At 53.6% G+C, this 27,671-nt stretch overlaps 3 protein-coding genes across 6 annotated transcripts; 2 read left to right on the top strand and 1 right to left on the bottom strand.

Annotated features, from left to right (window-relative positions):
- The first annotated feature begins 6,109 nt into the window (after nucleotides 1-6,109).
- LOC144953123 (uncharacterized) lies at nucleotides 6,110-11,712 on the top strand. The gene is made up of 4 exons (XM_078883677.1): nucleotides 6,110-6,138; nucleotides 7,551-7,729; nucleotides 8,582-8,695; nucleotides 8,940-11,712. The coding sequence occupies exons 2-4, from the start codon at nucleotides 7,603-7,605 to the stop codon at nucleotides 10,172-10,174; spliced, it is 1,476 nt and encodes a 491-aa protein (XP_078739803.1). The 5' UTR covers nucleotides 6,110-6,138; nucleotides 7,551-7,602; the 3' UTR covers nucleotides 10,175-11,712.
- Nucleotides 11,713-13,867: 2,155 nt separating this feature from the next.
- On the top strand, nucleotides 13,868-17,177 carry LOC144953117 (uncharacterized). Of its 2 annotated transcripts, none has more exons than XM_078883662.1 (3): nucleotides 13,868-14,139; nucleotides 14,508-14,768; nucleotides 15,074-17,177. In XM_078883662.1, exons 2-3 carry the CDS (start codon nucleotides 14,576-14,578, stop codon nucleotides 16,594-16,596), a joined length of 1,716 nt encoding a protein of 571 aa, XP_078739788.1. In that variant the 5' UTR covers nucleotides 13,868-14,139; nucleotides 14,508-14,575; the 3' UTR covers nucleotides 16,597-17,177. The 2 variants fall into 2 exon arrangements, with proteins under 2 accessions (XP_078739788.1, XP_078739787.1); XM_078883661.1 differs by having other exon boundaries at nucleotides 14,505-14,768.
- A 2,604-nt stretch (nucleotides 17,178-19,781) lies between these two features.
- LOC144953129 (uncharacterized) lies at nucleotides 19,782-26,736 on the bottom strand. 3 transcript variants are annotated; one of them, XM_078883686.1, is made up of 7 exons: nucleotides 26,692-26,736; nucleotides 24,551-24,663; nucleotides 23,864-24,250; nucleotides 23,315-23,401; nucleotides 22,466-22,667; nucleotides 21,200-21,381; nucleotides 19,782-20,438 (listed from the first exon to the last, which is right to left on the bottom strand). In XM_078883686.1, the coding sequence occupies exons 2-7, from the start codon at nucleotides 24,609-24,611 to the stop codon at nucleotides 20,044-20,046; spliced, it is 1,314 nt and encodes a 437-aa protein (XP_078739812.1). In that variant the 5' UTR covers nucleotides 24,612-24,663; nucleotides 26,692-26,736; the 3' UTR covers nucleotides 19,782-20,043. The 3 variants fall into 3 exon arrangements, with proteins under 3 accessions (XP_078739812.1, XP_078739813.1, XP_078739811.1); XM_078883687.1 differs by lacking the exon at nucleotides 26,692-26,736 and adding an exon at nucleotides 26,600-26,661; XM_078883685.1 differs by lacking the exon at nucleotides 26,692-26,736 and adding an exon at nucleotides 25,745-26,082.
- Nucleotides 26,737-27,671: the final 935 nt, after the last annotated feature.

The following is a 27,671-nucleotide window of genomic DNA, read 5'->3' as shown; positions in this document are numbered from 1 at the left end:
AACGCGGACGCTCTGTCGCGCTTGCCAACCACCTCCGAGTGTGCATGCCTCCTGGGGTCTGGACGTTGCAGACCTCCAGGGGACACATCGGTTCCTGTCTTGGCGGCCGCCAACGACGACGATACAGTAGTTACTAATTCGATCGAACAACAGGGCAAAGATTCCCTGTTGGGGTTGCCCGTCATTGACTGGGGGCGCCTCCAGATGGAGGATGTGTCCCTCCTCGGGTGGCGACGTCGCGTTGGCGGTGCGGCGGGGGGAAAAAGAGGTGGTTCCGACGCATGGGAAATGTGCCAAGGCCTGCTGATGCATTGGGACGGGAAGTCGCGTCGACATCGGCTGGTGGTCCCTACTGGGTTGCGGGGCAGGGTGGTATGGGCCGCTCATGAGCGCCTCCTACACCTGGGGACCCAAAAGACTCTCGCCTTGCTGCAACTTGATTTTTATTGGCCTGGCATGACGAGGGATGTTGGGGATTTGTTGGGATCATGCCCTCGATGTGCACAACGCAAACCGCCGGCACGGGAGTCTAACCCGCCCTTGCAATCGATCAAAGTGTCCAGGATAAACGAGCTGGTCGCTCTGGACATTTTGGGACCATTCCCCGCCACCCCCAGGGGGAATAGATATTTGTTGACTGGTGTCGAGTATTTAACACGCTGGCCTATGGCCTGGCCTCTGGCCAACCAGTCGGCAGCAGCCATCGTGGAGGCCTTTGTTCAGGGTTATGTCCTGGACAAAGGTGCTCCGGAGAGGCTGCTGACCGACCAGGGCAGAAATTTTTCCGGTAAACTACTCAGACAAGTCTGTGATCTCCTGGGCACAAAGAAAATTCGGACCTCCCCATATCACCCACAAACTGACGGGATGGTCGAACGGTTGCATCGCACCATCACGTCCATGTTATCACAACAAGTTTCGGACTCGCAAACGGATTGGGACCTACAAATTCAGGGGGTCTTGGCGGCGTACCGGATGGCACCCCATGCAGCTACGGGGTTTTCTCCCTTTTACCTCATGTACGGCCGAGAACCAGACCCGCCTGTTCGTGCCCAGTTGCAGATCCCCGTGCCGCAGGGAAAAACTAATCTGGCTGACCACGTTAAATTTAATCTGGACAAATTGACCGAGGCACGGGATGCTGCAATGCAAAACTCTGACCTCCGTCAGAAGGCGAATGAGCGCCTCAGATTGAGTCGAGCGCACATGCTGCAGTGGAAGCCGGGGGACAAGGCATGGCTGCACTGCCCCCAGGTGCCACTGGCAACCTCCTCTAAACTGGTGCGGCCGTGGCGGGGCCCTGTGGAAGTGGTGGAGGTGTTACGACCGCAGTGCGTGCGCATCAAGTGGGGGAAGCGGCGATGGTTCGTGCACCCCTCTAGGTTAAAACCCTTCTCTGCGGTACACAATCACACTTCACACGCGCGTGGCCAAGCATGTGGGGGGTCGGCCGACTCGCTGGGTCCGTCTCCGTCGCTCTCACCTAATGCCTTGCCGGCTGTGCCACCTTCAGGTGCATCAGGAGTGACGGGCTCACGCCCAATCACCCCTCCTGCGGATACCGAGGGTCACGCGGAGTCTGATGAATGCTCACCCCAAGACGGACAATTGCCACCTGATGGTCCGCCACACGCGGTTACCCCGTGTGAGGGGCCCGCTGCAAGGACGCGCGCTAAAATGCGCAAACTGTTGTGAGGCCGGAAAATGTGTACATAGCTGTTGTGTTCATTGGATGTTGTGTGGGTGGTGTGTTCCCCACTCCTCGGATGTACATATGTTGGCTTCACCGTGTGTTGTGTGTGCGTGGTGGGTTCCCTGCTGATTGTATATAGGCTGTTTTTTTTACGGAATTCGTATTTATTCGGGGGGGGTGCGACGGGTTGTTTTCTCATCTTGCTGTTGCGTTCTTGTTCTGGTTCCTGTTATTGTTCAAAAATAGTGAGGCACACGCGCGGTCAGGGGGTGAAGGCACCTTTATTGTCAAATTTTTGTATGTTGGCAGCCGGGACGGCTGCATGCTATGCGGGGGGGAGTGATGTAGGGGTGTTAGAGAGAGAGCCCGTTATGCATGGCAGCCTATGGTAAACAAACACAGTAGGCGGGGCTACATGTGTGCACGAGCAGGTGCCCTCTGCGACGTCCGCGCCAGACACCCTGGGGGGTCGATTCGGTCATTATGATCCCCCGGGGCCCCACCCCTCAGGGAGGGGTTGGGTATAAAAGGGGAATGTATCGAGGGGCTCGGGAGTGTTGTGTTAGCTAAGAAGAGGAGACGGAAGACGTCCTAGATAGAGCCCTGGTCTCCCCCTGGCACGCCGTCCTTATCAGGACCGCGCAGGCTCGAGCCAGTGGCGTGGTACCAGAGCCAGAGCCAGTGCTGGTCTGGACTCTGGGTACCGGGCCCGACTGACCAGTGTCGGGCCAAGATAGCCTCCCCTAGCCCATTAGAGGAGGACTCAGAGGCAGGCTAGGGTTAGCCTAGAGGTGTGTCCTCAGATAGACGGGTGAGGGGGCCGATACCCCCTCAGTGTGTATGTCACAACGTGTGGTGTTAAATAAACAAGTGTGCCTCCAACTCCGGTGTGAACGAGTCATAAGCGTTACTACAGTAGTGTAGAATGTAGAATAGTAGTGTATAATGTAGTGTATAGTGTAGTGTATAATATAGTATAATAGTATATAATTTAACGTGCTCTCCACTGCTGGCTTAAGGGAGAGCCGCGCTCTCTCCACTGCTGCCCTGAGGGAGAGCCGCGCTCTCTCCACTGCTGCCCCGAGCGAGAGCCGTGCTCCGTCCACTGCTGCCCTGAGGGAGCTCCGTGCTCTCCACTGATGGCCGCCTGAGGCTCGCGCTCCCGGGGCTGGTGGGGCCGTTTGTGCGGGTGCCGGGGGAGCCGACGGAGGGAGCCGATGGAGCCGAGGGGGCTGGGTGAGCCGATGGGGCCGGGTGGGCCGATGGAGCTGGGTGGGCCGCCGCAGGCTGTGGTTGTTCGGGGGCGCCACTACTGGACATGTGATTAAAGAGCTTTATAGCTCATCGGGATTTCTCGTGAAGTATCTTCTGAATGGAATAGGCACGGTTATCTGAGACGTTGCACCAACCTACGGTCCACCACATTGTCCAAGTGCATGAAAGTGTTTCGAGAAAGACTCGTGAGGCGACATTTTAACACGTCGGAGGCTTTTACGACCAATATCGACAATACAGGTTTTTTAGGGTTAGGGGCCGTCCATAAATGACGTCACGCACCTAGGAGGGGGGGGGGGAGTCAGACATTTGTGATGTGTGACGATTGGGGGGGGGGGGTTTGAGAAATGTGACGTCACATCAAAATGCGCAACTTTAAATAAATATAAACAACACGTTTTAATTAAATAGAATTTTTAATAAATGTTTTCTACAACAACATCAGAGTGCAGCGTCACATTAAATACTCACTACAATGACAATAGTTTAAAGCGATTTGGATGGCTCTTAGATCGCGGAAATATAAATGCTGCGTCGTTAAACCTGCCACCACCCGACACAGACAATTAGTCAGGTTTGTCACGTAAACAGATCATGCCAATTCGTTACACTCACCCACCCACTCACCTGCTCACACTCACCCACTCGCCCACCCACCCACTCACCCACTAAGTGGCGGTGATGTCACCATGGCGCTTGTGCCAGTGAACGAGTACATTGAGGCCACGTGAAGTGTCGAACGCCTGCTGGCAGGAGGTCACGGGGCAGACCCAGCAGGTGCCATGGGTCTACTGACTGAAATGAGTGGCCGATGCACCACATGTGCCCTCTACTGTGCCAACTTGCTGTGTTTAGCTGCCCGGCTAAAACACAGATCGTTGTGAGCGTCGCTCCTCTGCCCTCCGTTGTTGTTGGACGGCGACTGCCTCCAACTGCACAGTAGCGTCCTTCACGAGTCTCCTCCACAGAGGCGGATCTTGACACTGCTGGTATCAGTCATCAGCAAGTCCACTCAGCTCCAGATTGTTTATGGATTTGTGAGCTCCTCACACAATCCAGCCTGGTTAAACCCAGGATGGATCGTAGGCAGGCCAGCCTAAATATTTCTAACCGGCGAAGATGCTCCATTAGGGGGGTCCACGTTTCGCAAGCGTAGAGAAGGGAGGGAATGACTGTGGCCGAGAAGACCTGAAGCTTCGTGGGGAGCGACAGACCAGGTAGCTTCCACACAGCGTTACGCAACCGATGGAAAGATATTGCCGCTCGACTGATTCGGAGTGAGACCTCTGCTGTTAAACCGGAGCCGGTCATGAGCACACTGCCCAGGTATGGGAAACTCTCCACTACTGCCCCATCACCGATTGGGAGTTGTGGGGGTGGAGTGTCCGATGGTACAAAATACCCAGGCAGGTGCTTAGTTTTGGTGGGGCTGATGGTAAGGCCCCACCTCTTAGTGGTACGCTCCAGTCTCAGCAGCAGCGTCTCCAACTCCTCCTCTGAATGACCAGCTATTACCAAATCATCGGCATACATAACGTGGTTGACCAATAGAGAGCCATCCCTTGATCGCACCCGGGCATCGATCAGCCTCCCATTATATCTGTAACAAATGGAAATTCCCTCGGTACAGCTATTGAAGGCTTCACTAACTACGTGGTCAAAATAGATGTTAAATAATGTGGGAGCCAGAGGACATCCTTGTCGCACCCCAAGGTGTACAGGGAATGGCTCGGATTCCCGGCCACGTAGTTTTACCTGGGCCCGCTCACCATCATGAAGGTCCTTAATGATCGTGAGCAGAGGGTCAGGGACTCCGAAAGCACAAACAACAACGCAGAGCCCAGGCCTACTGATGGTATTATAGGCATTGACCAGGTCAATAAAGCAGAGATGTAGGCCGTGTTGGAATTCCCTACACCTCTGCTGTAGCAGACGGACAGAAAATATGGCATCTGTGCAGGACCGCCCTTTCCTGAAACCGCATTGGGGCTCCACAAGCCTCTCCTCAGCGTGCCTAGCAAGGCGATGTTGAATAATCCTTGCCAGGACCTTTCCCGGCACAATGACGAGATGCCCCTGTAGTTGTTACAATCTGTGCGGTCCCCCTTCGTAAAGAGGGGGACCACCAGGGCATCCTTACAATCCTGCGGAACCCGTCCAGTGGTCCGGACTGTTGTTATGATGTCATATAGGGCAGTCTGTGCACAAACGCCACCCTCCCTCAGCATTTCGCTTGGGAGATCATCTCTGCCCGGTGCCTTTCCTGGTCTCAAACACACCTACACACACACACACCTACACACACCTACACACACACCTTACACACGACCTCCTGTACATCACGTGAGGCAGTGAACATCTCCCGGATCACACCGCGGGAGAGAGGCGGAGCGCGAAACGTCGAACGCGGAGCGTTGCTGAGTGGGTGGGTGGGGGTCTACAACTGGCAAGTGAATGCACAGCCAAGACGGAGCACTCCAAACGCCGCCACCACCACCACCACCACGACTCCACTTTGACGTGGGGGGGGGAGCGGGAGACGTTTCGGGCAACGACCCTTCGTCATGGCCGGCTCAGACCCCTCACCTCCTGAACCCCCTCCCCCATTTCTGTAACCACGCCCCTCCTATCAGATGCCCCGCCCCTTCTATAAGTGGCACCGCCCACTCCAAGGCCCTCGACCACTCACATCCTTAGATAAGGAGGCCATTTATCTCTAGCCCCGCCCTCAATTTTGTGGTACCGCCCCTCCCCACCCGTGACTCCGCCCCCTCTTCCTCCAACCGGCTTGGAGCGGTGAGAGCTGCACCACCACGGCCACTGCCGCTCAGCAAGTGAAGCGTCTCCTGCGGTATCTCGCCTCTCTGCTGCTGCTCCCCCCCACACACTCACCCCCCACTCACCCCCCCCACACACTCACCGCCCACACCCCCCCCCCACACTCACCCCCCCACACTCACCCCTCCCACACTCACCCCCCCCCACACTCACCCACCCACACTCACCCCCCCCACACTCACCGCCCACACTCACCCCCCCACAGTCATCCCTCCCACACTCACCCACCCCACACTCACCCCCCACACTCATCCCCCCACCACCACCGCCCCCCCCACCACAACCGCTCGGTGTGGGGGCAGAACGAGGAGCCTCCTCCACCTCCTCCTCGGGTGCGAGCCGCGTTCTCCTCTTCCTCCTATTCCTGCTTCTCATCGTTAGCCTCCTGCTCCTCCTATTCCTCTTCATCCTCTTCTCCCACCTATTCCTGTTGCTCCTATTCTTCCTGTCCCCCCTGCTATTCATAATCCTGTCCCTTCTATTCCTGCATCTCCTATTCATCTGCTCCCATGCCTCCCTCCTATTCCTGCAGCCAAATGACTCTCTCTCTCTCTGTGTGTGCAATGACCTTGTAGGAACTGCCTCGACTTACAAACGAGTTGTGTTGTCTGTGGTCTGTCTGGTCGTAAGTACAAACGGGTTGTACTGCGCGTGCACTAAACACGGGAAATGGCTCTAAAAGTTGGGAAATGTTCTGCAGATGTAGATGCCACTGGTTCTTCATGTTCTGTAGATGTAGATGCCACTGGTTCTTCACGTTCTGTAGATGTAGATGCCACTGGTTCTTCACGTTCTGTAGATGTAGATGCCACTGGTTCTTCACGTTCTGTAGATGTAGATGCCACTGGTTCTTCACGTTTTATATATATAGATGCCACTGGTTCTCCATGTTCTGTAGATGTAGATGCCACTGGTTCTTAATGTTCTGTAGATGTAGATGCCACTGGTTCTTCACGTTTTGTAGATGTAGATGCCACTGCTTATTCGTGTTCTGCAGGTGTAGATGTCACTGGTTCTTCATGTTCTGCAAATGTAGATGCCACTGGTTCTTCACATTCTGCAGACGTAGATGCCACTGGTTCTTCACATTCTGCAGATGTAGATACTACTGGTTCTTCAGGTTCTGTAGATGTAGATGCCACTGGTTCTTCATGTTCTGTAGATGTAGATATCACTGGTTCTTCATGTCCTGCAGATGTAGATGCCACTGGTTCTTCACGCTCTACAGATGTAGATGCCACTGGTTCTTCATGTTCTGTAGATGCCACTGGTTCTTCATGTTCTGTAGATGTAGATGCCACTGGTTCTTCATGTTCTGTAGATGTAGATACCACTGGTTCTTCATGTCCTGCATATGTAGATGCCACTGGTTCTTCACGTTCTACAGATGTAGATGCCACTGGTTCTTCATGTTCTGTAGATGCCACTGGTTCTTCGTGTTCTGTAGATGTAGATGCCACTAGTTCTTCATGTTCTGTAGATGTAGATACCACTGGTTCTTCATGTTCTGCAGATGTAGATGCCACTGGTTCTTCACGTTCTACAGATGTAGATGCCACTGGTTCTTCACGTTCTGTAGATGTATTTACCATTGGTTCTTCACGTTCTGCAGATGTAGATCCCACTGGTTCTTCACGTTCTGCAGATGTAGATCCCACTGCTTCTTCACGTTCTGCAGATGTAGATCCCACTGGTTCTTCACGTTCTGCAGATGTATATGCCACTGCTTCTTCGTGTTCTGCAGATGTAGATGCCACTGGTTCTTCACGTTCTGCATCACGGTCAGTGACGAGGGCATGTCCGAGGCTCCGTCGTCCGAGGAGGGGCAGTCGCCCGTCGGGCGAGACGTTGGAGGGGACCCTGGCCGTGAGACGCCGTCCCTTGGAGGAAATGCTCAGCGCGGGGATGTTCATGCCGCCGCCGGTGAGCGATTTCTTCCCCGCACTTTTCCCTTCAGGCTGCAAAGTTGCGGGGCGAGCAGGCGGCATTAGCATTGAGTGAGTTTAACGCGTAGTAGTAGTCGTAGTGGTAGTTGTGGGCTTTTGCGACCAATATCCATAATAATGGTTTGGGCGTTTTGTTGTTTAGGTTAGATCGCGTGGATATAAACGTTATGTCCTTAAACCCGCCACCACTGCCAACATCACCACCACCACCCGACATGGCCAATCAGTGAGGGGGGGGGGGGTTGTGTCACCGAAACAACACGTGGCCGATTAGTTATTGAGTTCAGCACTAAACCAGGTGTGTTGTTACCTGTTTGGAGAGTTAAACCCGCGGCAACATTTACGCATTCGAGTAGCTGGTGACGTTTCGTTGCTGATTACAACAACAGCCAGCAGCTTCCATCAGTCGATTAGCCATCAATTGTGAAGAAGTCTTCCGGCCTTAGAGGGGGAGTAAAAGTGGTGTCCAGTAGTGTTCACGGATGTCCAGTAGTGTTCATGGATGTCCAGTAGTGTTCACGGATGTCCAGTCGTGTTCACGGATGTCCAATAGTGTTCACGGATGTTCAGCAGTGTCACAGATATCCTTGTGCTACGGCAGATCTCTCGCCTACTTCAGCAGTTTTTTCTTGCTGTGGTTGTCCCACCTGATGAGGATTGCTTGTGTTGCGATCGAAACGTCGTGATCTATTATTTTTCTACCTACGTGATTTTACCGAAAGAACTATAGAGTATGGATTCCTGCAGTCACGAAAGCTTCAAATCAAGATTAGTATCCAGTAGTGTTCACAGATGTCCAGTAGTTCTGCTGTGCTCTCACTTTGGGCAGATGAGATGGCAGCCTCTTTGCCGGTGGAGCCACGTGACGGGAAAGCGGGTCAAGAAAAGCCGAGGAATGAGACGTGGCCACGGGTGAAAGTTAAGAGTGAAGACACTGATGATAGTAAGTGGCTTTGTCTCCTGGTAAGATTACGGTGATGAGACTCGACTGTCCCCCATCTACTTCATGATTTTAAATCCTTTGTCGGTTGTAATACTCTAAATACTACTAATTAAAAAATCATCTGAACATTAGCTTGCTTGTCCATTTTTTAGCATTCCCGCTTTGCTGCATATGCATCACGAGCTGACGTTGTCCCGTGTATGACTTCGCACTGAGGCTCAACTCTTAACGTTTCGCCTCCTAGGTCAAGAAGAATCCGACATTCGTTTGAAAGAAGAAGACTCCGAAGGAGAGGACCTTAGCAGTGAGGATGAGGATCTTCAATCCGATGAGCGAGACCTTCATTCCGACGAGGGGGATGATGACAACCACGATGAGGAGGAAGCCTTTGAGGCCAGCAGTTCCAAAGGGAGGCTTCGGAGAGGGCCACGGAGCTCACGGAGAGACGGGGTGATTTCGTCGGACGTGGCCGAGATTGAGGTGGTCCTGGAGGACAGCCGGAGTCGGAAGTGTTCGACGATCGACCAGAAGGCCCACGATGAGAAGAAGTCCCACCGGTGCACCCTGTGCGGCAAGGGATTCTCCTGCCTGTCGCGCCTCAAGAGCCACACGATGACGCACACCGGAGAGCGGCCCCTTGAGTGCTCCGTGTGCGGGAAGGGTTTCCGAAAGTCGTCGGCCCTCAAGAGCCACGCGATGATCCACACGGGGGAGAAGCCGTATCGGTGCTCGCTGTGCGAAAAGGGATTCATCCAGTCGTTTGCCCTCAAGAGGCACATGATGAAGCACACGGACGAGAAGCCGTACATGTGCTCGGTGTGCGGGAAGACCTTCACGGACTCGTCGACCCTCAAGAGCCATCTTCTGATCCACACGGGCGAGAAGCCGCACGAGTGCGCGACGTGCGGGAAGACATTCGCGCACCTCTCCAACCTCAGGAGCCACACTAAGATCCACACGGGTGAGAAGCCCCACCGGTGCCCCGCGTGCGGCAAGGGCTTCATCGAGTCGAAGTCACTTAAGAATCATATGATGAGCCACACGGGAGAGAAGCCGCACAAGTGCTCCGTGTGCGGGAAGGACTTCAAGCAGATATCCACGCTCAACGTCCACATGAAGACCCACACGGGCGAGAAGCCGCACAAGTGCGACCTGTGCGCGAAGACCTTCACGCATTTTTCGACCCTCAAGAGTCACCTGATGACCCACTCGGACAGGAAGTCACACAGGTGCGCCCTGTGCGAGAAGGAGTTCGTACACCTTTCGGCGCTGAAGATCCACATGATGACCCACACGGGCGAGAAGCCGCACCAGTGCCCGATCTGCGAGAAGGGCTTCGTGAGCCCGTCGGCCCGCGACAAGCACACGAAGACGCACAACGTGCAGAAGCCGTACAAGTGCTTTGTGTGCGGGAGGAACTTTGCGGACCTTTCGAACCTGAACTTTCACATCAAGTGTCTTAATCACTACGAGTCTTGAAGCCGAGCGCGTGCCGTTTAAGGTTCAGAGGCGTCGCTTTAAACTCCTTGGCTTGACGGCCACTGGAGGCTTGGCTGCTATCGCCCGTTGCTGACATTGGGAAGCTGCAGATTTAATCGTGTTCCCATGCACATTCTTACCACCTATTCATCCCACTACGGTGTTTATTTATCAAGTATACCTTTGAGTCATCTGGGAAACCTGCTCGCATCAATGGAATCCCATCATATAGGTTTTTGGGTTGGAGCGTGTAAATATAAATGTGTCATTAAACCCGCCACCACCCGCCACAGCCAATTAGGTAAAGGGGTTAACCCCCCCCCCCCTGGTGGGTTTAACGACACATTTACGCGATCTAAACCCAAAAACCTCGATCATGGATAACATTGATCGCGAAAGCCTCCTGCTGCTACGTGTTAAATGGAACCCCAGTTCCACTTTCAAGAGGCCGAATTCCACCACGCAGGTCTGCTCCCTCACTTAACAGCGGTAGATGCTTTCCAATTTTTTTTTCCAACATGGCGCGCCAAAACGAAATCGCGGTGGTGTGGAGCGGGTGGGCACACGGTAGCCCAACCCAGAACGCACCACGGACAATGCGCAGCACGAATGGCAAAGAGTCAGGAACTTTTAAATCAGCAAGGAAGTAGGAACCGGCAACTGCATTGCGGTTGAATTGTTACGTACGCTTGTGTGTGTACGTTGAACTTCTTTCGCACACCACCGTATGTAGCGAACCGGAGGTGCGGCGGTGGGGGTATTTTCTGCTTGAACCGAGTGCGGGTGAAAGGGAAGCGGTACAGCGAACCCTCGCCCACCACGGCGGGGGTGCTACGTTTTATTGAAAATCTGAACCGCGATCGGCAAATCCACGATCATCCGAAAACTTGGAAGGCCGTTACATTGGGGGGGGATACACTGCGGTTTGGTTCGGCGTTCAGCGTAGTACGGACACCCACGGACCCACCTTTGTTGTTATGTTGCTACCCTGCGTCGACCCAACACACCAAACGGGAAGTATTTTGTTAAGTAACAAAAATTCAAAATTGTTTGTTAAATGTAGAGAATTAAAGAAGTAAGTACTGGTGGTTCAGGACCGGCATGCGGCATTTACTGCAGCACTAAACTATTCATGCAGTGCTCACCAAGCGATGAAAACAATTTTAAATTAGTTTAGTTGCTTTGTATGTATGTTGAACTTCTTTCGCTTCGTGCGTAGCCAACCACGCTAAGCAGAGGTAAGGGGGGGGGGGGGACAACAACCTAAACACAACAACAAGCAGTTCTAAACAAATTAGTTCGTCAATCTAGATGATTCAAAAGTGCGTAGCTTAGCTCCAGTGGCTTCCTAACATTGGAAGGAAGAGCGTTCCAGACGGCCGCAGAAGCAGCGCATCTGAAAGCGCCACGCGATGCGTCGACTGCCGTCTTCGTTCGATGGCCGCCCAAAAGCCGCTGCCAATTCTGCTCCTGCGAGCATGACCGGAGTTTGCGTGATGGTTTTTTTGTTGCTCGCCGATCAAATAAATGCGCATTGCTCCGAATGGCGGGTTGGCGAATGCTCCCTTCTTGTCTGGATGTGCGTGCAAGCGTTGCTGACCCACGAGATGAATCGTCAGAGCGACGCGTTTCGAATGCGCAGCACTGCACCATAGACTCAACACTGCACCATAGACTCAACACTGCAGCATAGACTCAACACTGCACCATAGACTCAACACTGCCCCATAGACTCAACACTGCACCATAGACTCAACACTGCACCATAGACTCAACACTGCCCCATAGACTCAGCACTGCACCATAGACACTGTGTAGTGCCGTAGATGGGCCACACTTACCGGCAGTGGTGGACAGGGCCCATCTGCAGGTACCTCGGACCCCCAGGGGAGGGGCCACTGTGCCAGTCCAAGAGGGGGGGGGGGGCTGCTGGGGGCTCAGGATCCTAGGCAGCTAAGCCATCGGCGCCAGGGCCTCAGGTTCCCAGACAGCTGAGCCCCTTGGCGCCACCAACGGGGGGCTGCAGGGGATCTGCGATCCCACGCAACCCCATCCCTCGATGGGCAATGGGGATAAAAGGGCCGCTCCCCAGCCGATCGGGACCAGTCGCCACTGAAGACCCAAGACCAGCCAGCTTAGGACCCTGGACCCCCTCGCCCCGCTTGTACTTGTAAAGGCCGGGACGCTGTGCGGGCCAGTGGTGGGACTCTGGGACCCTTGTAAGGGCGAGGTCCGAGGAAGCCAGAGTCTAGACCCGCACCTTGGCTGGGTCGGGTCAGGTAGCCTCCCCTAGGGTAATTGTAGTCGGAGGACCCGAGAGCGTAGCCAGTGTTAGGCACGCTAGAAGTAGGCTGTGTCCCTAGGCTGTAACAGTGTATAAGGACTGTTGGAAAGGTGTATTGTAATAAAGAAGTTGCATTTACAAAGTGTCTCCGGAACCCATTACAACTGCACCACAGACTCAGCACTGCCCATAGATTCAGCACTGCACCATAGACTCATCAATTCACCATAGACTCAGCACTGCACCATAGACTCGGCACTGCACCATAGGCTCAGCACTGCACCATAGACTCAACACTGCCTCATAGACTCAACACTGCACTATAGACTCAACACTGCCCATAGACTCAACACTGCCCATAGGCTCAGCACTGCACCATAGGCTCAGCACTGCACCATAGATTAAAAACTGCCTCCGTATATGAAGCAGTCCACCCTCCTCAACCTCCTTTTCTCTCAAGTCCCCTAAGATGCCCTGGGGTAATCTTTGAATTGTAGCTACTTAGAAAAAGTATATATAGGGGACTCCTCTACATTCGACTTACGGACTCTCTGACATATGAACAAACCAGGTCCCGTTTGTCCAGCTGCAGCCTGTTGGGATTGAGAGTCGTAAGTTCATCCGCCTCGCAATAGATGGCGGTGGTGGCATCTACATCTACAGAACGTGAAGAACCAGTGGCATCTACATCTGCAGAAGGTGAAGAACCAGTGGCATCTACATCTACAGAACGTGAAGAACCAGTGGCATTTTTATCTACACAACGTGAAGAACCAGTGGCATCTACATCTGCATAACGTGAAGAACCAGTGGCATCTACATCTGCAGAACGTGAAGAAGCAGTGGCATCTACATCTGCAGAACGTGAAGAACCAGTGGCATCTACATCTGCATAACGTGAAGAACCAGTGGTATCTACATCTACAGAACGTGAAGAACCAGTAGCAAGTACTATATAATGTAGTGTAGTTTTATAATACAGTGTAGTATATAGTAATGTAGTAGTGTATAATTTAGTATAGTAGTGTTTCATGTATAGTAGTACCGTACATGCCGTTCAATACATTTGCAGTTGACAGGAATAAAGTTGGGACTTACGAACAGACAGAGCCTCCTGCAAACCCAACTCGTTTGTATATAATGTAGTATAGTAGTGTATAATGTAGTGTAGTAGTATATGATGTGGTGTAGTATATAATGTAGTGTAGTATATAATGTAGTATAGTATAATCGACAGGAGTGAAGTTGGGACTTACGAACACATCGACTTACAGACAGACCTCCTGCAAACCAAACTTGTTTGTAAGTAGGGGCATTCGCTGCGTGCCATCTGGAGTCTACTTGGAGTGCTTCGTCTTGGCCGTGCATCTACCGCCTCTCACGCCCTCGACTCCACCCCATCCGCCATACGCGGGGGCTATGGCTGAGTGGCTACGTCTGACTCACTCTGTCTCTGTCTCACTTTGACTCCCATCTCGAGATTCGCGCTGCTCCTCACCGTCCCAGTTGGCCATTGTGGACCCACCCACACGCCCGGCCGCCTTTGTCTCTCCAGTGGCGATGTTTACGCACCGCACCAGGTACTCATTTACGGCTGAGTCGACCTAGGGGAGGCGACAGGACCGGTTCAAATTATCGTCATCGGTGTTGGCCGTGAGCGGGAATCGAACTGGGGCGCCAGGTTCGTAGCGCTGACCACTACACTCAGCCACTCAATCACTCACCCACCTACCCACCCACTCAGCCACTCACACATTCAGCCACCCACTCAGCCACTCACCCACCCACTTAGCTACTCACACACTTAGACACCCACTCACTCACCCACCCACCCACTCACCCACCTAGCCACTCAGCCACTCATCCACCCACTCACTCAGCTACTCACACACCCACCCACTCACACACTTAGACACCCACTCACCCACCGACTCACTCACCCACCCACTCAGCTGCACACTCACTTAGCTACTCACACACCCATGGAGAGCGGCAGCAGCGTCAGCGTCTTGAGTCTCTCACCGCGCTGGGTTCCTCTTGGGACAGGAGACGTGGAGGTGGAGGTGTAGCAGGAGGAGGAGGTTGTGGAGTCCCCTTCTCTGCGCGTGGAGCCACTCATGAAGCGAGAGGAGGAGGAGGTGAAGGAGATGGAGCAGGAGGTGAAGGAGGAGTTGGAGGTGAAGGAGGAGGTGGAGGTGAAGGAGGAGGAGATGGGCGCTGAGACGTGGCCACCCGTCAAGGTGGAGAGAGCTGACTCTGATGGCGGTGGTGATGATAGTGGTGGTGGTGACAGTGGTGGTGACGGTGGTGGTGAGTGATCTACTCTGACCTGGCGAAGGTTTGCGACCGTAAAAATTGTCCGCATTGAAAGATCCCCATCCACACCACTACTACCAATACTACCATCACCACTACTAATACCACTACTACCACTGCTATCACCACTACTATGACCACTAGTACTACCGCCACTACTACCACCAATACCACTACTACTACTGCCACTACCACTACTCCTACTGCTACTACTGCCACTACTACTACCACCACTACCGCCACTACTACTACGAGTGCGTTAAACCGAGGACCCGCTGTGCTGTCGTTTTACCGCTAAGGTCATGGATGCGACGAGCGAGTTCAAGAAGCCCTGCGGACTGCGGGAGATGAGCTTAACAAGGCAGGGGATGAGCTATTTGATGAGGAGGTCGATCTTCATTCCGACGGAGAGGATATTCGCATCAAGGAGGAGCCATCGCAGGAGGAGAGGGAGGAGGGGGAGGAGGAGGACCTACAGGATGCCGCTTCCAGCGACAGGCCGGGAGAGAAAGCGATCTCGTGCAGAGGCCCTCCGACTTCACGGCAAGTGGCGGAGATCGAGGTGGTCCTGGAGGGTGAAAGGGGTCACGGCAAGCTGAGGAATCGCCGGAAAACCCACGGCAAGGAGGGGAATAATAAGAAGTCACACAGGTGCTCCCTGTGCGGAGAGACTTTCGCCGAATTGTCGGACCTCAGGGGGCACGCGAAAGTCCACGCGGACGACAAGCCGCTGCGCTGCGCCGTTTGCGGAAAGGGGTTCGTGGTGGCGAAGTCTCTCCGGTACCACATGATGGGCCACACCGGGGAGAAGCCGCACCGGTGCCCCGTGTGCGGCAAGGCCTTCGCGCAGCGCTCCGCCTTCAACGCCCACGCAAGGGCTCACGCGGGCGAGAAGACTCACCGGTGCGACGTGTGCGGTAGGGCCTTCCTGCACCCGTCGTCCCTCAAGGCCCACGCGAAGGCGACGCACGCCGGGCAGGGGCCCGTCGTGTGCCCCGCGTGCGGCAAGACCTTCCGGAAGGCGTCGACCCTCGCCAGCCACGCGGTGGTGCACGGCGGCGAGAAGCCGTTCAGGTGCCCGCAGTGCGCGAGGGGCTTCGTCCTTTCCTTCTCCCTCAAGAGGCACATGGCGAGCCACGGCGACGGCGGCGGCGGCGGGGCTCGCGCCTGCCCACCGTGCGGCCGGACCTTCGCCGACCCGTCGTCGCTGAGGGCCCATGTCAGGGTCCACGCTGGCGAGAGGACGCACCGGTGCTCGCTGTGCGGCGAGGCCTTCGCGCAGCTCTCGGACCTCAGGGTCCACGCCAAGGTCCACGCGGACGAGAAGCCCCTCCGTTGCCCCGTGTGCGGGAGGGGATTCGTCGTCGCCAAGTCCCTCCGGTACCACATGATGAGCCACACGGGGTGCAAGCCGTTCACGTGCGCCGCGTGCGGCAAGGACTTTGCGCAGTTGTCGGCGTTCAACGCTCACACGAGGACCCACGCGGGAGATTCGCACAGGTGCGACGCGTGCGGGAAGGACTTCGCCCATCTGTCGGCGCTCAAGATTCACAAGATGACGCACGCGGGCAGGAGTCCGTATAAGTGCCCGACGTGCGCCAAGGATTTCGTCAACCCATCGGCTCGCGACAAGCACGCGAGGACGCACAGCGCGGAGAAGCCGCACAAGTGCTTCGTGTGCGGGAGGAGCTTTGCGGAGCTTTCGAACCTCGACTTTCACGTCAAGTGTCTGAACCACTACGGGCCTTGGGCCCAGAGCGTGGGCCGTTTAAAACCCGGGGCTTCGCTCGAACCAAAAACCGAGAGCCCCGAGGTAGATTGAGGCTCCGGAGATCCGAGGGGCGGAGGGACAAGGAAGGGGATGTCTGGGTGCAGACGACAACGACGAAGATTCGGAAAGAAGAGCTCCCGACGCCGCGCGAGGGCTTTGAGTTTATTTGAGACGTCCTGAACCTTGACTTTCCACTAGCGATGAGACAATGGGAATAGGCTTCATTACCCCCTTTCTGGCAATAAAACAGGAGTTGTGTTCAGATGGTCAAACTCAAAATGGACACCCCTTGCAAGGCATCAGGTTTGCGTTAACCACACTCGGCACTTGTGGCAAAACTTGCAAACAAACATGGCTCCTATAATACAGGGTGCTTCAAAAAAATGTCAACACTTTTACGGGACTATCGTTTTTAGGGGCCGTCCATAAATGACGTCACGCACCTAGGGGGGGTGGGGTCAGACATTTGTGACGATGTGTGACGAGGGGGGGGGGTTTGAGAAATGTGACGTCACGTAAAAATGCGCAACTTTAAATAAATATAGAATTGTTATAACACTCCTACAACATCAGCGTGCAGCGCCACATTAAATACGCACTACAATGACAATAGTTTAAAGCGATTTGAAGCATGGTTTTTTTTTTGGGGGGGGGGGGGGCAGAGCTTTGTGTCGTCATATTTGAGGGGGGGGGGGGGTTTGACTTTTTGTGATGCCGTGTGACGAGGCGGGGGGTGATCAAAAATCGTCCAAAATCGCGTGACGTCATTTATGGCCGGCCCCTGCTGCTATAAATGTCCACGTGATGATGATGATGATCATTTGTGATGGCCACATCGCTTCTGAACAAACAGTTCACACCCTCAGTAGGGCTTTGCTTGATATGGATGGGGTATGGTTTATTGTTATATCTGTGTGTCTAGGTGATTGTGTGTCTTTGTCTGTGTGATTGTGTTTACCTGCCCTCCAACAACAACGGAGGGCGGAGGAGCGACGCTCACAACAACGAGCGGAGCGCTGGGTGGCTAAAGCACAGCAAGTTGGCACAGTAGGGGGCACAGGTGGTGCAATCAGCCAGTCATCTCAGTCAGTAGACCCGTGGCACCTGCTGGGTCTGCCCCGTGACCTGCCAGCGGGCGTTCGACACTTCACGTGGCCTCAAGGTGCACATGGTCTGGCACAAGCGTCGTGGTGACGTCACCACCACTTAGTGACGAATGGCGGTTGTTGTCTGTCTGTCTAGGTGATTGTGTGTTTACCTGTCTTGTACTTTGCACTCATATCGTGTTTGTGAGTTCTGTGGGTTGTTGTTCCTGTAACGTTCTGACGGCCCCGTGTGGCCTCTACTGGACATCTGAAATTAAAGAGCTTTATAGCTCATCGGGATTCCTCGTGAAGTATCTTCTGAATGGAATCGGCACGGTTATCTGAGACGTTGCACCAACCTACGGTCCACCACATTGTCCAAGTGCATGAAAGTGTTTCGAGAAAGACTCGCAAGGCGACATTTTAACACGTCGGAGGCTTTCACGACCAATATCCACAATACAGGTTTTTTAGGGTTAGGGGCCGTCCATAAATGACGTCACGCACCTAGGGGAGGGGGGGTCAGACATTTGTGACTATGTGTGACGAGAGGGGGGGGGTTGAGACATGTGACGTCACATCAAAATGCGCAACTTTAAATAAATATAGACAATACGTTTTACTTAATTAAATAGACTTTTTAATAAATGTTTTCTCCTACATCAGAGTGCAGCGCCACATTAAATACACACTACAATGACAATAGTTTAAAGCGATTTGAAGCATGTTTTATTTTCAAAATGGAAATATGGTTTGGGGGGGGGGCAGAGCTTTGTGATGTCATATTTGAGGGGGGGTCTGACTTTTTGTGACGCCGTGTGACGGGGGGGGGGGGTGAAAAGTCGTCCAAATCGCGTGGAATAATTCTTTGCCAGGACCTTTCCCGGCACACTGAGGAGTGAGATGCCCCTGTAGTTGTTACAGTATGCGCGGTCCAGGGCATCCTTCCAATCCTGCGAAACCTGTCCAGTGGTCCAGACTTATAATGATGTCATATAAAGCAGTCTTTGTACAAACGCCACCCTCCATCAGCATTTCGCTTGAGATATCATCTCTGCCCGGTGCCTTTCCTGGTCTCAGACTCTGGATCGCCTTCAGTACTTCCTCAACAGATGGCACCTCAGCCAGCCACTCACAGGGGGTGACTTCCTCTTCCAATATTTGAGGCACTGCAGCCTCAGCAGGGTCTTCCAGACTTTGCCCCATGATCTATTCCAGACTGAGCAATTTTCCCTCCCCCAGGACTTCACAGAAATGCTCAGCAAATCTGCAAACCTGTTCCTGGGGGTTGGAGATTGGATCACTGGTCTTTCCCCTAATGATGGTGATAGGGGTGGCGCAACTTTTTTGAAGAAATTAAAGAGTGATTTGTGATCGCGGGCCATTGAGGCAGATTCCATCTCCTCAGTAACCCGCGACCACCACCCATCCTTGCAGCGCCTCACGGCTCTCCGAACCTCCGAGCGAAGGCTGCGGTAAACCTCATTTTCTGACGTGAGATGCTGGGACTTCACACTTGGTAACATAAACATTATTTAGTTTTAGGCTATAGCCTAATCACAGAGACCCATAGAGTCATTACACAGATACCCATAGACTCATTTATACAGAGACCCATAGACTCATCACACAGATACCCATAGACTCATCACACAGAGACCCATAGACTCACCACACAGAGACCCATAGACTCACCACACAGAGACCCATAGACTCAGTACACAGAGACCTATAGCCTCATCACACAGAGACCCATAGACTCATTATGCAGACCCATAGACTCATTTACATAGAGACCCATAGACTCAACACACAGAGGCCCATAGACTCAGCACACAGAGACCCATAGACTCAACACACAGAGACCTATAGCCTCATCACACAGAGACCCATAGACTCATTATGCAGACCCATAGACTCATTTACATAGAGACCCATAGACTCAACACACAGAGGCCCATAGACTCAGCACACAGAGACCCATAGACTCAACACACAGAGACCTATAGCCTCATCACACAGAGACCCATAGACTCATTATGCAGACCCATAGACTCATTTACATAGAGACCCATAGACTCAACACACAGAGGCCCATAGACTCAGCACACAGAGACCCATAGACTCAACACACAGAGACCTATAGCCTCATCACACAGAGACCCATAGACTCATTATGCAGACCCATAGACTCATTTACACAGAGACCCATAGACTCAACACACAGAGGCCCATAGACTCAGCACACAGAGACCCATAGACTCAACACACAGAGACCCATAGACTCAGCACACAGAGACCCACAGACTCGCCACACAGACCCATAGAGTGAGGGCCTTACAAGCCGGTAACATAAATGGGTGAGTTTAATCGTTAAGTTAGAACCGCGGCAACAGACATTACATTTATTCGTTTACTTCTTCAGAGATTCCTTCAGCAGGTCGGTGAACGAGCGGAGGAGGTCGTTCCTGTCGCGGGCGACCCTCAGCGCCTCCCGCTGGATGCTCATCAACTCCCTCATCGCCTCGTCCTGCGACCTCGCAAACTCCCGGAACCACCTTGGCGGGGGTCCATCATCTACCGGCTCCCCAGCTCCTCCTCCTCCACCTCCTCTCTTCCGTTTCCTCCGACGGTCGAATGATGATGGCGACGCCGCCGCTACGTTGTTGCCGGGACGTGGAGGAAGAGGAGGCGGAGGAGGAGGAGGCGGAGGAGGAGGAGGCGGAGGAGGAAGAAGAGGCGACGTCCCAGCGACGTTGGGCGCAGAGCTCCCGGGAGGCACGGCGGCGTCGTCGTCGTCTGAGCGAACTAAAGAACGGGAGGCGATGAGTAAATAATAATAATAATGATTTGAGGCTTACGTGACTGCAGGAATCCATACAGCATTGGTTCTCTCGGTAAAGTCACGTAGGTATAAAGTAAAAGAAATCACTTTACCGAAAGAACCAAAGAGTATAATAATCTTCTTGGTTCTTTCGGTAAAGTCACGTAGAAGGGAAATAATAAAATAATAAAAATAAAACAATAAAATAATTCTCACGACTTACGAACAGATCTCTGGAACCTTCCACGTTCGTAAGTAGAGGGGTTCCTATAATGTAGTGTAGCAGTATATAATAGTATATAGTATATAATGTAGTGGAGTATATTATATTGTATATAGTAGTATATACTATAGTGTAGTAGTATATAATGTAGTGTTGTAGTATGTAATGTAGTGTCGCAGTATATGATGTATGGTACAACACGTTTGGAATAAAAAAGAGTCAAGTTGGACCTCCGAACGAATCGATTTACGAACAAATCTCAGGAACCTAACTCGTTCGTAAGTGAAGGAGTCCCTGTACAGGGGTGGTTCAGATGTCATGTAAACCCCCCCCCCCGACCCCCCCCCCACCCGCTCCCCCCCACCCCCCATGTCATTCGGGCGCCCCAGAGTCAAAAGACAAAATCTGTGGCGGGGAGAACAAAAAGAAAGAAAAAGAGAGAGAAAAAAAGAGGCAAAAGAATAAATCGAACGATGATAATAAAATTATAATAACAACAAATAAATAAACTAAGTCACCGACCTTTGCGTGCTTTGGGCGGTGGCGCCGAGGTCACCGCCACCGCTGCCGCCGCTGCCGCCGCTGCCACCCCACCACCGCGGTGAGGCGCTGAACCCACGAGGTCCCGCACGAGGTCGAAGAACTCCCAGGAAGAGCGGCCGCGTGCCGTCGCCTTGCCCACATTGTCCCGGATCGTCTTGTACCTGGACCGTGGGGTGGGTCGGGGCGGGGGGAATGTTGTCCGCGCGGTGCCTCACTGACGGCGACGGTGCTGGTTCAGAGTGGCAAACGTCAACCGCGTGACGCGACGCTGTGCTCGCGATCGTGGAGAAAGAAGAGAGAGGATGGTGCAGTGTTGAGTCTAAGGTGCAGTGTTGAATATATACTGCAGTGTTGAGTCTATGGACATTGTTGAGTTTATGGTGCAGTGTTGAGTCGATGGTGCAGTGGTGAGTCTATGGTGCAGTGTTGAGTCTATGGGCAGTGGTGAGTCTATGGTGCAGTGCTGAGTCTATGGGCAGTGTTGAGTATATGGGCAGTGCTGAGTCTATGGTGCAGTGTTGAGTCTATGGGCAGTGGTGAGTCTATGGTGCAGTGCTGAGTCTATGGGCAGTGTTGAGTATATGGGCAGTGCTGAGTCTATGGTGCAGTGTTGAGTATATGGGCAGTGCTGAGTCTATGGGCAGTGTTCAGTATATGGGCAGTGTTGAGTCTATGATGCAGTGTTGAGTCTATGGGCAGTGTTGAGTCTATGGGCAGTGTTGAGTCTATGGGCAGTGCTGAGTGTATGGGCAGTGCTAAGTCTATGGGCAGTGTTGAGTCTATGGGCAGTGCTGAGTCTATGGGCAGTGTTGAGTCTATGGGCAGTGCTGAGTGTATGGGCAGTGCTAAGTCTATAGGGCAGTGTTGAGTCTATGGGCAGTGTTGAGTCTATGGGCAGTGCTGAGTATATGGGCAGTGCTGAGTCTATGGGCAGTGTTGAGTCTATGGGCAGTGCTGAGTGTATGGGCAGTGCTAAGTCTATAGGGCAGTGTTGAGTCTATGGTGCAGTGCTGAGTGTATGGGCAGTGTTGAGTATATGGGCAGTGCTGAGTCTATGGGGCAGTGTTGAGTCTATGGGGCAGTGTTGAGTATATGGGCAGTGCTGAGTCTATGGTGCAGTGTTGAGTATATGGGCAGTGTTGAGTATATGGGCAGTGCTGAGTCTATGGTGCAGTGCTGAGTCTATGGTGCAGTGTTGAGTATATGGGCAGTGACGAGCACTGCCCGGCGCCGTAATAACCGTGCCTGAACTTTAGCGCCCGCATCTTCTTATCGCACTGGTCAGGGTTGTAGGTGTAGCCGCTTGCGGCCATGACGCTGGAGATCCGTCTCCAGACGTCCACTTTCTTCACCAGGGGCGACTCGAAGTCCCCCCGGTGGCGGCGGTACGTGTCGATGAGGAGCAGGATCGCCTCGCGAGCCCACTGGATGCCCGATTGGTGCGATCCTGCAGAGAGAGAGAGAGGAAATCATTAGAATCTCTATTTAAATTATCTGGGTCTATCGGTAAAGTCATGTAGATAGGTTTAAAAATAAATGAACAAAAAATGTATAAAAGTAGATTGTTCGTATTTTTTAGTTATTTTCTTTGAACCTATCTACGTGACTTTACCAAAAGGCCCAAAGAATGTGAATTCGTGCCGTCACGAAAGCTTTAAGTCAAGATTTAAATCTCTATTTAGACAGGAGGGGTGAGGAGGATGGAGGGGAGAGGATGGAGGTGGAAGGGGGGTTAAGGAGAGGGAGGGGAGGGAGGGAGGGAGATGGAGGGAGGAGAAGGAGGAGATGGAGGGAGGAGAGGGAGGAGAGGGAGGGGAAAGGAAGAGGAGGTAGGGAGGAGGGAGGGGGGAGGAGGAGGAAGGGGGTAGGGGGGGAGTAGGGGGAGGAGTCAGCAGTAAGAGTGAGCTGTGTGAAGGTTGCTGCCGTAACGGTGTTGGTGGGCGGGGGTGGTGGTGGTGGCGGTGATTTGGTGGTGGTAGTTGTGGTGGTGGCGGTGGTGGTGTGGTGGTGGTGTGATGGCGGTGGTGGCGGTGATGGCGGTGGTGTGGAGGTGGTGCTGTGGACCTCGCTGTGATGTCCAACGGTGGAACTGACCGTTGGGGGCGTTGGGGATGCCGACCGTCGCCGCGTCTGGTGGCGACGCCTCCGTTGCCGCACCGGGAACCGTCGCTCGGCGTGTTCCTAAACGGCAAAACCAACAACCACCACCACCACCACAACAACAACAATCACCGACGACAACAACAACGTCACACGAACTCTGGTGGTCAGCAGCAGCGGCGGGGCGGCTTTTGGCCGGCTGTCGACCAAAAACTCTGGTCACCGCATCGTCGCCCACCAGTTTCAGATGCTTTATACACTACACTATACACTACACTATTATACACTATACTATACATTACTATACGCCACTATGCACTACTATACACTACATGATTCTAAATGTGGAGGGAAAAACTCCACACGACTACGGGAAGAGAGAGAAAGAGAGACGCAGACTCCAAATAGCCAGCAGCAGGTGTCGTCAGGGTCGGGATCGAACCCACGACCTCCTGCGTATCAGGCAAGGTAGTCAACATCGCCTAGCCAGCACGGGGCCCCCACTGAGACCGCACCCCTCCCACCTCCCCCCACCACCATTACCGTCCTCCTCCTCCAGGACCACCTCGATCTCCGCCACCTCCGCCGCCGGGCGTCGCCCACGCCGGCCCGGCGGGGGCGAACCGTCGCTGCGGCGGTCTCCGTCCATCGTCGCCGGAGCGCCACCACCACCACCGCCGCCGTGCCCACAGCTGCCGCCCCACGCCGAGGCCGTGCCCACGACCACCGCCCTCGCCCCCCCGCACCGCCGTGTCCAGCCGCTCTCCTCCTCTTTGACGAGCAGTGGGCGCCCGGCGCTGGCCGCCGCGTCGTGCTCGGGGGGTGCTGACGGCTTCCCCTCGTCGCCCTCCTCCGCCTCCTCTTCCTCTCGCTTCACGAGCAGCTCCACGGGTAGAGAAGGGGACTCCACCTCCTCCTCCTCCACGTCTCCTGTCCCCAAGCGACCCACGGTGGTGAGATGTTAACTACCTCGCCCGGTGTGCAGGAGGTCGTGACTTCGATCCCGACCCTGACAATCCCCTATCTATCGTAATAGCGTCGCGGTTGGGATCGAACCCACGACATCCTGCATAGCAGGCGATGCAGTTAACATTTCACCAAGCGAAGAGTGAGAGAAAGAGACGCGGACACCAAATATGCAGCAGCAGGCATCGTTAGGGTGGCCTGGGACGTCACCGCCACCACCACGGCCGCTAGTGCCAGGCTGGGTCCACCTAGAGGTTTACTCACCGGTAGCGGCGGCAGCGCCAGGGTGTCTCCGTGGCTCATCAATCCCTCTACGACGCGACATCTCACGGCCAGGAGGATCTCCTCCTGCGGCCTCCGTTGCTCCGTCACGTCACCTGCGGGCATGACACTCGAGATGGCACCAAACGGCGAGGCAATCGCCCGACCTCCGACACGGAGACCCACAGACTCACACGGAGATCCAAAGACTGACGCGGAGACCCACAGACTCACGCAAGAGAACTAGAGACTCACACAGAGACCGCCAGATTCACGCAAGAGATCCGGAGACTCACACGGAGACCCAAAGACTCATGCAAGAGAACTAGAGACTCACACAGAGACCCACAGATTCACGCCAGAGATCCGGAGATTGACACGAAGACTCACAGACTCACGCAAGATAACTGGAGACTCACACGGAGACCCAAAGTCTCACGCAAGAGATCCAAAGACTCACACGGAGACACGTAGACTCACACGGAGATCCAAAGACTCAGACAGAGACCCACAGACTCATACGGAGACTCACAGACTCACACGAAGACCCACAGACACACTGAGACACATAAACTCGCACGGAGACCCACAGACTCACGAAAGAGAACCAGAGACTGACACAAGTAGTGGAGGAGGTGGAGGTGGTGAGAGTGGTGGGAGTGGAGGTGGTGGAGGTGGGGGTGGAGGTGGTGGTGGAGGTGTTGGTGGAGGTAGTGGTGGAGATGGTGGAGGTGGTGGTTGAGGTGGTGGTGGAGGTGGTGGTGGAAGTGTTTGTGGAGGTGGTGTTGGTGGTGGAGGTAGTGGAGGTGGTGGTGGTAGGTGCTGGTGGTGGAGGTGGGGGTGGAGGTGGTGGAGGTGGTGACGGTGGAGGGGGTGGAGGTGGTGGGGGAGGGGGTGGAGGTGGTGGAGGAGGTGGTGGTGGAGGTGGAAGTGGTGGAAGAGGTGGTGGGGGTAGAGGAGGTGGTGGTGGAGGTGCTGGTGGAGGTGTTGGTGGTGGTAGGTGCTGGAGGTGGTGGTGGAGGTGGTGGTTGAGGTGGTGGTGGTAGGTGCTGGTGGTGGAGGTGGTGGAGGTGGTGGGGGTGGAGCAGGAGGTGGTGGTGGAGGTAGTGGTGGAGGTGGTGGTGGTTGAGGTGGTGGTGGTGGTGGAGGAGGTGGTGGTGGTGGAGGAGGTGGTGGTGGACTCGGAACGCGTGGGACCTCCGTGGAGGAGACGGAGCGAGGGAGCGTGGAGCGGTGGATGAGTGGGGGCTGGGGGTGGGAGAGACCCTGGAACGTGAATAGCAGCGGCCCCTGTGGCCCTAGAATCTGCATATCCGAGGGGGGGGGGAGCCCCGGAATCTGCACAGCAATGGCAAGATGCGGTACAAGACTGGGCACATGGCCTCTACCCAGCCTACCCCCTCCTGCACGAGTGTATAGTGTAGTATACTAGTACAGCACTAGTGTATAGTGTAGTGTCTAGTGTAGTATACTAGTACAGCACTCGTGTATAGTGTAGTGTACTAGTACAGTATTAGTGTATCGTGTAGTGTATAGTGTAGTATATTAGTACAGCACTAGTGTATAGTGTAGTATACTAGTACAGAACTAGTGTATAGTGTAGTGTATAGTGTAGTGTATAGTGTAGTGTATAGTGTAGTATATTAGTACAGCACTAGTGTATAGTGTAGTGTGTAGTATACTAGTACAGCAATAGTGTATAGTGTCGTGTATAGTGTAGTGTATAGTGTAGTATATTAGTACAGCACTAGTGTATAGTGTAGTGTATAGTGTAGTATACTAGTACAGCACTAGTGTATAGTGTAGTGTATAGTGTAGTATACTAGTACAGCACTAGTGTATAGTGTAGTATACTAGTACAGCACTAGTGTATAGTGTAGTATACTAGTACAGCACTAGTGTACAGTGTAGTGTATATTGTAGTATACTAGTACAGCACTAGTGTATAGTGTATTGTATAGTGTAGTATACTAGTACAGCACTAGTGTATAGTGTAGTATACTAGTACAGCACTACACCGGTTGTGTTGGAGAGAAAATCCACAACATTTACAATCCGAGTACGACGTTTCGCCACCAATTACGACCGGCACCATCAGGCGGCAGCCAGTTGCCATCTAACCCAACAAAAAAACAAATCACCACCTGCATTAGGGGGTGATATAAAGCCCGACTCCGTGTGGAACTGATTAGGGGCCGTCCATAAATGGGGGGAGGGGTCAGACATTTGTGACGATGTGTGACGAGGGTGGGTGGGGTTTGAGAAATGTGACGTCACATCAAAATGCGCAACTTTAAATAAATATAGACAATACGTTCTACTTAATTAAATAGACTTTTTAATAAATGTTTTCTCCTACAACATCAGAGTGCGGCGCCACATTAAATACGCACTACAATGACAATAGTTTAAAGCGAAGTATGTTTTATTTTTTTGGGGGGGGCAGAGCTTTGTGACGTCATATTTGAGGGGGGGGGGTCTGACGTTTTGTGACGCCGTGTGACGAGGGGGGGCGGGGTCAAAAATCATCCAAAATCGCGTGACGTCATTTATTGACGGCCCCTTAGACCGCTACGCTGCCCTACAAACTCGTGCGGCTCCCGAGGTAGACTCAGCCTCAAATGAGTTACCTGGTGTAGTGTAGTAGGCATCATCACTGAGGGAGACAAAGGCGGCCGGGCGTGGTGGTGCTGGCCACCCATCGACCCCTCTGTGTGTGCCACAATGCCGGTAGCCTTCATAGGTGCTGCTCGCTAACAGCACTTGCCGCAACAGTCTTCGCGTGACGATTATCTGAACCGGTCCTGGGCCTCCCCTAGGTCGACTCCGCCTCAAATTGGTACCCGGTGCAGTCCGTAAATATTGCCACTAGGGAAGACAAAGGCGGCCGGGCGTGGTGCTGGCCACCCACCACCTCGTGTACCGTTCCTGCCTTCATAGGTGCTGCTCGCTAACAACACTTGCCCCAACAGTGTGTTAAGGCTATATGGGGGATCTTGGTCTTTGTGTCTCAGCATGACGATTATCTGAACGCCGAATGGGCCTGAGAACCTAATTTTCCTGTGCAAGAATACGGGGTAAGTCCGTATGGGTTGACACGGTATGAGAAGTTCAACACCACTTC

The sequence above is a fragment of the Lampetra fluviatilis genome, chromosome 72 (genome assembly GCF_964198595.1).
Source record: "Lampetra fluviatilis chromosome 72, kcLamFluv1.1, whole genome shotgun sequence".
NCBI classification, from domain to species: domain Eukaryota; kingdom Metazoa; phylum Chordata; class Hyperoartia; order Petromyzontiformes; family Petromyzontidae; genus Lampetra; species Lampetra fluviatilis.
This window is presented reverse-complemented; position numbering and strand designations above follow the sequence as displayed.

Bases quoted from the DNA above. Each gene is read 5' to 3' on its own strand.
- LOC144953123 (XM_078883677.1), top strand. From the start codon at position 7,603: ATGTCCGAGGCTCCGTCGTCCGAGGAGGGGCAGTCGCCCGTCGGGCGA. The intron at 7,730-8,581 runs GTGAGCGATTTC...CACTTTGGGCAG, and splicing joins GGATGTTCATGCCGCCGCCG to ATGAGATGGCAGCCTCTTTG. The intron at 8,696-8,939 runs GTAAGTGGCTTT...TTCGCCTCCTAG, and splicing joins GAGTGAAGACACTGATGATA to GTCAAGAAGAATCCGACATT.
- LOC144953117 (XM_078883662.1), top strand. From the start codon at position 14,576: ATGAAGCGAGAGGAGGAGGAGGTGAAGGAGATGGAGCAGGAGGTGAAG. The intron at 14,769-15,073 runs GTGAGTGATCTA...TTTACCGCTAAG, and splicing joins CAGTGGTGGTGACGGTGGTG to GTCATGGATGCGACGAGCGA.
- LOC144953129 (XM_078883686.1), bottom strand. From the start codon at position 24,611: ATGTCGCGTCGTAGAGGGATTGATGAGCCACGGAGACACCCTGGCGCT. The intron at 24,251-24,550 runs GTGAGTAAACCT...GCTTGGGGACAG, and splicing joins TGGCGCTGCCGCCGCTACCG to GAGACGTGGAGGAGGAGGAG. The intron at 23,402-23,863 runs GTAATGGTGGTG...TTTGCCGTTTAG, and splicing joins GGTCCTGGAGGAGGAGGACG to GAACACGCCGAGCGACGGTT.